Source organism: Gadus chalcogrammus, chromosome 22, assembly GCF_026213295.1.
Source record: "Gadus chalcogrammus isolate NIFS_2021 chromosome 22, NIFS_Gcha_1.0, whole genome shotgun sequence".
Classification (NCBI taxonomy): Eukaryota; Metazoa; Chordata; class Actinopteri; order Gadiformes; family Gadidae; genus Gadus; species Gadus chalcogrammus.
In genome coordinates this window covers 2,511,345-2,521,344 of record NC_079433.1, presented here as the reverse complement: position 1 = coordinate 2,521,344, position 10,000 = coordinate 2,511,345, and the positions used below count along the sequence as shown (strand labels likewise).

General features: G+C 51.5%; 1 protein-coding gene across 3 annotated transcripts in view; it reads right to left on the bottom strand.

Moving 5' to 3' along the window:
• LOC130375580 (collagen alpha-1(V) chain-like) overlaps positions 1–10,000 on the bottom strand; it is a 55,570-nt gene that overhangs the window by 29,452 nt on the left and 16,118 nt on the right. The window contains exons 6-13 of one of the 3 annotated variants that reach the window (XM_056582587.1): positions 7,018–7,926; positions 5,513–5,632; positions 3,475–3,705; positions 2,379–2,432; positions 1,856–1,897; positions 1,386–1,448; positions 1,193–1,267; positions 315–401 (exon numbers count right to left, since the gene is read on the bottom strand). In XM_056582587.1, coding sequence (XP_056438562.1) covers positions 315–401; positions 1,193–1,267; positions 1,386–1,448; positions 1,856–1,897; positions 2,379–2,432; positions 3,475–3,705; positions 5,513–5,632; positions 7,018–7,926 — 1,581 coding nt within the window. The remainder of the gene's footprint in view (positions 1–314; positions 402–1,192; positions 1,268–1,385; positions 1,449–1,855; positions 1,898–2,378; positions 2,433–3,474; positions 3,706–5,512; positions 5,633–7,017; positions 7,927–10,000) is intronic. The other 2 variants (XM_056582589.1, XM_056582590.1) reach the window with 2 other exon arrangements.

Genomic DNA, 10,000 nt, shown 5'->3' with positions numbered 1-10,000 from the left:
CAGGCAGGCTGTCCCTGACACTACTCAAGAGATACCACTGAGATTAATGATGAGACACGTCCATTCATTCTACTTCAAGTCTGTGTGCTTGTGTTCAGTATTCTTGAAAGAACGTGTCCCTTTTGAATTGTTTTGTGTTGAAAGCGGTGTCTTGTTTTGCTACTCAGTTTGTCACCTTTTACTTCATTCAGCAGAACATATGATTGTCTCGACGTGGTTTGACCCAAGCCTCTCGGTCTACCCAGCCACGTAGATGTATGATGCTAACAGACATGCTAGCTGTTAACACGCTGATGAAGGCGGAGTCGACTTACCCTGGCCTGAGACAAGATGGCCGCGGCCTGAGCTTCCTGAGCTGACACCGAGGGTCCCTTAGATCCTCCACTCTGGCCGAAGCGGAACTGCAGCAGGACAAACAATCACATGATGAGGAACCTAGGACGTCTCAACGAGATACCAACGAGTCATCAACAAGATACTAACGAGTTATTAACAAACTACTAATGAGTTATCAACAAGATACTAACGAGTTATTAACAAACTACTAATGAGTTATCAACAAGATACTAACGAGTTATTAACAAACTACTAACGAGTTATTAACAAACTGCTAGCGAGTTATTAACAAGATAATGAAGAGTTATCAACGACACCCTAGCAAGTTACTAACGAGATATACTAACGAGTTATTAACAAGATAATAAAGAGTTATTAACGAGACATTAGCAAGTTACTAATGAGGACCACCACTGAGCTGGGGAATGACCCACTTCCCAATGCAGCATATTTAGTATGCCAACCATGACAGAAAGATGACATCACCTTGAACACCATGACATTACAACGACCAACATGACATCACAACGACCAACATGACATCACCATGAACACCATGACATCACAACGACCAACATGACATCACCATGAACACCATGACATCACAACGACCAACATGACATCACCATGAACACCATGACATCACAACGACCAACATGACATCACCATGAACACCATGACATCACAACGACCAACATGACATCACAACGACCAACATGACATCACCATGATCCACACAACGTCACAATGAAATCATCAACAGCTGTTAGCTTGTACCCAGGGACAAGTCAATACAAGATCGAGGTAGGACCTGGTCCTCCAGGTCTAAGAGGCTCAGTGGTGAAAGGAGACTCACGGGCAGCATGACGGAGGTACCAGGAGGTCCAGGGAGACCATCAGCTCCAGAGAGCCCCGCCCTCCCAGTCAGACCCTGGGAGACGGACGGGGAGGAGGCACGTCAAAGAGGAGCTAATCTGCCAGCTCATGTTTTTTCCAGAAGCGCAGAGGAGGCCCAGCCAGATGTGGACCGGGCGGAGAACATCACTCACCCTCTCGCCAGGATCTCCTACGGAGCCGGGAGGCCCGGAGGAGCCGGAGGGACCGGGAAGACCCTGGAGGAAGAACAGGAGGGAAGGATTCATATGCACTCTCCCACGTGACCTCTGGGTGCACTATTATTCTAGATCAGGAACCTTCTAGAGGTAGTGACAGGTAGGATAGGAGGTATCGTTGGGAGTACTAGTAGGAGTTTGGTAGTACTAGAAGGAGTTTGGTAGTACTAGTAGTTTAGGATGTATCTCGGTAGTACTAGTAGGATAGGATGAATCTTTGGTGGTACTCGTAGTTTATGAGGTATCTTTGGTAGTATTAGTAGTCTAGGGAGTATCTTTGGTAGTACTAGTGGTCTAGGGGGTATCTTTGGAAGTACTAGTAGGATAGGAGGTATCTTTGGTAGTACTAGTAGTCTAGGGGGTATCTTTGGTAGTACTAGTTGGAGGTATCTTGGGGTAGAACTTACAGCAGGACCCTCTGATCCAGGAGGTCCCTCGATCAGCATACCCTGCAGGAGGAGAACAGAGAATTACGTTTCAACTTTAGGTCTGCTGACACGCAGAACCTCTAGTGACCGTCATACGCCTTTAGCCAGAGACCATTGACCACTCATGAACGGCCATATGTCTATAGCCTGAGACAGGACGTTGTGAGAAGTCTAACAGGAAGTGGTCAGCAGTCTAACAGGAAGTGGTCAGCAGTCTAACAGGAAGTGGTCAGCAGTCTAACAGCAAGTGGTCAGCAGTCTAACAGCAAGTGGTCAGCAGTCTAACAGGAAGTGGTCAGCAGTCTAACAGGAAATGGCCAGCAGTCTAACAGAAAGTGGTCAGCAGTCTAACAGGAAATGGCCAGCAGTCTAACAGAAAGTGGTCAGCAGTCTAACAGGAAGTGGTCAGCAGTATAACAGAAAGTGGTCAGCAGTCTAACAGGAAGTGGTCAGCAGTCTAACAGGAAGTGGCCTGCAGCCTAAACTGGAAGTGGTCACTCACAGGCTCTAGAACAGCATGTTCTCCTTTTTCTCCTTTCTGGGCTCGAACAGCGGCCTGAGGAAAACAGATATGTAGCCAACAACACATCACAGTCAGTATAAAGTACATTACATGTAGACTACACACAGTACACAATGTACACACACACATAGTGCCCACAGGTGTTATTATACAAGGTCATATATTGTGGCACACAACACGACCACACAGTACAATATACACAGTACAGGGTTCACAGAAGACAAGGTACTTTCGATAAACAGAACTCACACATAAGACACATGTGTGATAACACACACACTTACACGTTGAGGTATATTCCTGTCCTGGAATTTACTTGACGATAAAAATTCACATGCAGACATGTTTAACCAGCATTTACAAAATCAATTTACTGCAAAAGAAACCATGCATTAGGGAAATGTTCTGTATTCTACTTTAGTTTGCAATGATTAATACCCAACTGAAAACCTGATAGGCCCGGGGTCAGTCACATGACTCGGTCCAGTAACCAATGACGTCTGCCTTAAGTCTATTACCTCACCGCGGTTTCCTAGCAACGTTCCATTCAGCCATACACAGAGAAACGTCATTTCAGTGCAAACAAGGCCCCTTGTTGTGCCTTGAAACGCCTTTCTACAGTATGTAGCACTTGATGCTAGCGCTGAGTGCTAAGCTAGGGCAAGCTTACCACTCAGCACAGGCTACATCCCGTTTCAACCAATGACACACTCGTCAGATCCGGGCTGCCATTGGACCGGAGGTTCCTTCAAATCACACCATTCCTCTGGGGTTGGTTGATTGATTGATTGATTGATTGATTGATTGATTGATTGATTGATTGATTGATTGATTGATTGATTGATTGATTGATTGATTGATTGATTGATTGATTGATTGATTGAACGACTACGGTCACCATCAATAGACCAGGCGTGCCGGGGTAACCCGGACACACCGCGGATCAACCAACCAACCAGCGTAACAACGAGGCAGATTGAAGGAACCCCGCACCAAGTGGGCGGAGCCTCGGACCGGGGGCGGGGCCGGTTGAAGCGGTTGGGGGGGTTCAGATGTACGGCCGCCCGTGACTTACGCCTCCCTGGTCCGTGGCGGCGGACAGGGCGGGGCCCATGCCGCCCAGGTCGGCGCCGCCGCCGTGGCTCTCGGGCAGCGCCTCGCCGTAGTCCCTGTAGGAGTAGTCGTACTCCCTGGGGCCCGCCTCGCCCGTCACATACTCCTCTGTGAACAGCTCCTGCTCCAGCACCTCCTCGCCGCCCGCCTTGGTGCCGTGGAGCTCCTCCTCCCCCGCCACGCTCTGCTCCACCTTGGTGGGGGGCGGGGTTAGGGGGGGCGGCCGAGGTTTGGGGGAGGGTGGAGGGAGGGCGGGGGACAGCCGAGGTTTGGGGGAGGGTGGGAGGTTGGGAATGATGGAGGAGATGAGGGTGGGGATGAGGGGGGATGAGGGGATGAGGGGGGATGAGGGGATGAGGGGGGATGAGGGGGGATGAGGGGGGATGAGGGGGGATGAGGGGGGATGAGGGGGGATGAGGGGGGATGGAGGGATGAGGGGGGATGAGGGGGGATGAGGGGGGATGAGGGGGGATGAGGGGATGGAGGGATGAGGGGGGATGAGGGGATGGAGGGATGAGAATGAGGGGGTGAGCGGGGATGAGGGTGAGAATGAGTGGGTGAAGGTGGAAGGGGGAGGATGGATGAATTATGGGATGGGGGAGGGAGTGAAGGAGGGATGGAAATGATAGGAGAGAAAAACCAAGCATGAAAGGGGCGCTAGTGATGAGGAGAGGGAACTTACCTTCTCTTCATTAAGACACAGTCGACCAAAGCATCCATGGGTCTACTCTAACGTCACCTTGGTACCATTAGGCATGGTATCTAATGATGAGTGACATAGTTTCCATCAAAGCTCGGGCGACCGCACCGCCTTGTCAGTTCCTAACTCCATTGCAGTTCAGTTTGAAACCTTGCACAGGGCGGGTGAAGAACTTCAAACTGAGCTGAAAGGTTTGACCGCCGTTCAAAAGGAAACTGCAACGCAGGGCGGCGGCGTCTGCAGCCACTTAGCTTTGTGAACAAGGTCGATGTGAAGCTGCTACGTTCGCTTCTACTTACTTACCCTGAACAATAAATATAGAGTGAACAGGCCTGGCTGAGATCACCGTCTCCATCCCACATACCGCTGAGACCCTGAAGCTCATCTGTCTCCTGGCTGTCACAGGGAGTGCGCCCCCAGAGCTGCTTGTGTATTCTAAACGGTTTGTTGTTGAAAAATCAGGTAAAGTATTCGCTCCTGGTATCACAGAGTTTGTATACATCTCACCCCTGCAGCGTCACTTCTCAAAAGACCCGGGTTCGTGTTCGGGGCAAACGCACCCAGAACTCAGGTCTTTGTTGTTAGGCAGAACGGGAGGCTGGTCAGGGGATGTGATGACAGAAACTGGAGGAATACCCTACGTTGTTCTGGAGGACAGGGGTGCGTGGTCTGGGATCACGCGAGAACCCCGGTAGGAAGTGTTAGGAGAGGTGTTGGGACGGGGGGTGTTATGTTATGGATGTTATGATATGAACGGTATGTTATGAACGGAATGTTATGAACGTAGTGTTATGAACGTAGTGTTATGAACGTTATGTTATGAGAGGTATGTTACTTTGTTGAAGAACAGAAAAGAGGCTCACCTCCAAACCTTAAAGATTCCTTAAGGGTTCCTTAAAGGTTCCTTAAAGGCAGAACCAGGCCCATATTTCGGAAGTCTTCTTCTATTGATTAATTGTACCAACTTAATTTCTGCTTCATTCCAGCGAGATGGAAGTCCGGAATGCCGATCGGACAAACTAAACGCATGAACGAATTGACCACTTGGGGAAACTACATTTAAATCAACTCAACAGAACTAAATCTGTATCTTCAAAAGGTATAGCTAAACAAAGAAATAGCTCAAATAAATCTTACTAAGGTAACAAAAGAAGAACGAAACAAATCTATACAAATCGATCAAAAAGCCAAAGTAACGGTTCTGCGGGACCGGCTGTTTTCTGATTGGATGTGGAGTTCAAGTTTGGGCCCGCCTCCATGGAGCGGGTGTTCAGGCAGTGCATTCTGGGTCCCTCTTTACCTGCACGGCGCTCACTTCTTCTCCGGTCAGCTCACCCTCCGGCTGCACCGCGACCTCCTCATACAAATACTCCGTCTCACTGGGGGCGGGGCCAGCGTCGGAATACTCAGTATCAACATCCTGATTGGTCAAGGTAGTCAGGAAGTGGTGGGGAGGAGGGAGGAAGTAAGCAGATTTGATCGGAAGAAAGTGGTGAGTTCAAAAGGTGATGTGGGCAGTTAAAAGAGAAAGTGAAACACATCACTAAAATAGTGGGTTCCCAGTGTTGGCTTTTTAACTGGTAACGCACATTTTCAGGGTTTTACTAAGGAAATTTCAGCAACATCTCTTGATGTCTATAAATCAGGCCGTCGGCCCGATTTAGGGAGACATCGAGACCACTTTCATGAAATGTCCTCAGTTGTATCGTTGACCACCACTGGCTTCGCGGCGGCCCCGATGCCGCAGCAGATACAGATCAGGCCGCCGCCCACCTCCGGCCCCCGGAGCCTAGCCATCCCCGTGACATCATCATAGCCTCACCCGTGACCTCGTGACTTCATAACCATCATCACGACATCACAACCTCATCACGGGCCGATGACATCACGACATCGCAGCCCTCGTCGTAGCCCCCTGTGACCTCATCGCGAGCCGATGAGCCCACGGCGACCCGACAGGCTGATGTTTGGGATGTTTAGCCCCCACCAGAGACCTGGAGGTCCAGCGGCCGCCCGACTCGGCCGCCTCACAGAACAGGGAGTTCAATCCGTCTGGGAGGAGGGTCTCGAACGGAGACCCCTTGTTTTAACACCGCTGACGGAGACAGCGGTTTGAACCCTCCGATTGAACTGCGACCCTCGCCTTGCTTAAGGACTGACCGGCGGCTTCTGTGAGGCTGCGTCGTTCATATTGGATGCAGAATATGATATATAGATAGGACACATCTATATATGAACGAGACAGATGAGAGAACACAGATACTCAGGAGAGAAGAGACAGAGTGGGAGATGATGCAGAGCCTGTGTGGTGTGTGTGTGTGTGTGTGGAGTACGCTGGTCATGGGTGGCTCTAGAACAGCAATCCCAGAAGATCTTCAAAGACGTGACCGCTGCAGGTCTGGCCCTCCGGTGCAGTGGTTGGACGGGATTGATTTGTGGGAATAATGGAACGAACTGGGGTCAGCCTTGCCTAGTGATGACTGTATGAGACAGGTGCTCAGGACATTCGCCCACCTGCTAAGGCTACCTTACATCCCCAGATGGTTCACCATCGAGGGGGCTGTTCCTTGCCGCTTTTGCTTGGCTAATTTCTAATCAATGTTACTCAGGTTCCTCTGAAGTCACTGAAACATTGAAGCGTTTTCCTCTCATACTAATTGGTGAGAATGTAAAGGGAATGCCTTTGAATGAGAGGAGGATGCGTATCTGGACTCTGGTCCTGATGCTGGGGGCCTCTCCGGGATGGGGCCTGCGTAACCTAGGCAACAGAGGGAAACACACCGGCCCTGGGCCATCCTGTTGTACCTGTTGGTAACCGCTGGTGGGCCTCTTCGCCGGGAGCCCGGTGCCGCTCAGGGCCGTCTTCCCGAAGGGCGGGAAGGGCTTGTGGAGGGACTTGACGTTGTCCAGGTCGACGGTGGGTTTGGAGCGGACGGCGTTGGACGTGGTCGGCAGCACGGGCAGCGAGGTGGCGGTCCTCTTCGTGGCGCTGCTCTGCAGGAAGCTCTTCATGGTGGTCTTGACCACGGGGACCTTGGTGACGATGGTGGTCACCTTGGTGACGTGGCTGGTCTTGGGGGCCGCTGCCTTGGTGGCCTTGGGGGTCTGGGCTTTGGGGGCGTTGGTCGGTTTGGGGGTCGGGGCCTTGGTCGCGGCGGACTTGGTTGCGCTGACCACGGCCTTCTGGACTTTAGTGACCTTGGTCTTCGTGGCGGTCTCGGTTTTGGCGGGTTTCGCGGCGCCGTTAGCCTTCTTGTTGGCGGCGGCGGCGGCGGTGGCCTTGGTCTTCACCGCGGCAGCTTTACCGTTAGCCTTGGCTAGCCCGTTGACCTTCTTCTCTACCACGGTTTTCACCACCTTCTTCTCCACCATCACCTTGCCGTTCCCGTTGGACACCTTGGTGCTGCTTGTGGCTTTGGTGACGACCGCCTTGCCGTTAGCGTTAGCTTTAGCCTTCCCCTCGGCCTTCAACTTCTTCTCGGCGGTGGACTTCTTGGCTGCGGCCGCGGTGGGTCTGATCTTTGCGAGGAGCACCTCCACGGCAGTGGGCTTGGCTTTGGACGGCTTGACCACTGCGGGTTTCGCAGCCTTGGTCGGCATCGGAGGCTTGACCACCACCTTAGCGGCGTTGGCTTTGGCCGCCTTGACCGCAGCAGGTTTGGCTTTGACCGGGGCGGCCTTAGTGGGGACCGGCTTCCCGTTGGCTGCCTTCTTCTGTTCTCCGTGTTAATTGGTTTGTTGTGATGTTGTGATAATGTGGGTTGAAAGAGAGAGAGACAGAGAAAGAGATGGAAGTGGTGGGTGAGTTAAGGAAGACCGAGGAAGGAGGAAGAGGGAGGTGAACGGGGTTGGGAGGGGAGGAAGAGCACAAACAAGGGATGGACAGAAGGAGAGAGAGAGGGATTGGATGTTTTGAGATACAGTGACATGAAGATGGCTGAGGATTGGCTGAGACTGGTCAGGCATTACTGGTCAGCAAGTCAGGGGGAGGAAGACCAATCGTAGAGCTAACCCAAATCGGATTCTGGGCCTTAGGACCAATGGATTACCTGCAACTCAACTGAGTGACCTGCAGGGTTTTGGAGATCGTTTTAGAGCTGGTTCCTCCAGTAATGCCATTCTCCATTAAATTACGACAAAGCTGTTTAGCTGTTGGCTGATTAGAAGGCAATGACACACACACACACACACACACGCACACACATATCTATAGACACATGAACGCACTCTTGTAAACACAAACACACAATATAGAGCATAAGTAGATGTTTTTTTGTAGTGTTGGCGCACACACAGAAACTCACACGCAGACACGCAGGCACGCAGACACATGGACGAGACTGAAGCATTGACACGCGCATGCACGATGTTAGCATGCCGTTGTGAGTTAGCATTCAAGTTAGCATGAGTAAGCGTGCAGCTCTAAACCGTGCAGTGCACCACAAGAGAGGGGAAAAGGCTTCGCGGCTAGGCTATTGAATGTAGGTGTTCTATGTGAAGGCAAGCATAGAATACACGCCACAGACAAGCTACCTTCCTGAGTGAACGGAGGTATAGATGTATAGATGAACATATATTATAGATTTATAGATGAACAGGTGTAAAGGTGTATAGGTAAATACACTGTAGATGCATAGGTGTTAGACGTAGGACCTCAAAGAAGAGAAAACAAACCTGGGATGCAGAAACAAGAGCCCAGCTCACTAGTGGCCAGGCTGACGAGGAGATAACAGAGTAGGTAACAGAGTGGAAGACATACTGTCCATGCGTGGGGACATCCAGCGACTCAAACCAAGGACCTCCATGCAGCTACCAAGACCCAGTGTAAGGTCAGTTCCACATTCTGCGGGTGGTTTGTTTCGGTGTGTCGGGGATGCTCGGAGGGGTGGAGCTAGCACCGTGGAGCCCCGGGGAGAGCGTTGGAGCCCTGAGGCGATGACGGGTCTGCGTTGTGCATCGGTCTGCGTTGAGATCAAGCGACTCCACCCCGGCGGTTCCACCGGCCGTTAACCCCTCCCCTCCGGGGGATCCCGCACCTCAAAACAAACGCTAAGAACTGCCGGCCACCACCGTTCGAACCTCGGGTCGGTCCACCCCCGCGCAACGTGCACGCTCTTCTGACCCATGTGGGGGCGTGGCTTAGAGGAGATCGGACACGCCCATGACAAGGGGAGGTCACAAAGACTCGCCCATTCGATCATGATTTAAAGCGCCCCTATTTCACCACCAGGCGTGCGGTCGATCCGCTGGCACTAAACGTTTCAAAATGTATCCTTTTGTGACGTCACAAGCGGGCGTGTCCAACCGTATGTAGACTGACGGTGGACACGCCCACTCTGGGAGTCACAGGGGGATAGATTTACATCTGGTGAGCCAATAGGAGGACTTTAACAGTCTGGTGGCAAGTTCTACAGTACAGCCACACTTGTCTTTGCGATTCCCTTTAAGATGGTGTGTGTGTGTGAGTGTGTGTGTGTGTGTGTGTGTGTGTGTGTGTGTGTGTGTGTGTGTGTGTGTGTGTGTGTGTGTGTGTGTGTGTGTGTGTGTATGTGTGGGTTTTTGTGTGTGTGTGTGTCTCAACTCTACCACACTCCAGTGCCCCGACACTTAACCAAACACACACGCACACACGCACGACAGTACACACACAGTGTGTGTGAGTGTGTGCATACGTGTGTGTGTGTGTTTATATGTCTATGCGTGTGCATGTGTGCTTGGGTTTATATGTGTATGCGTGTTTGTGTGCGTGATGTGCGTGTGTGTGTGTCTCTTTATATGTGTGTGTGCG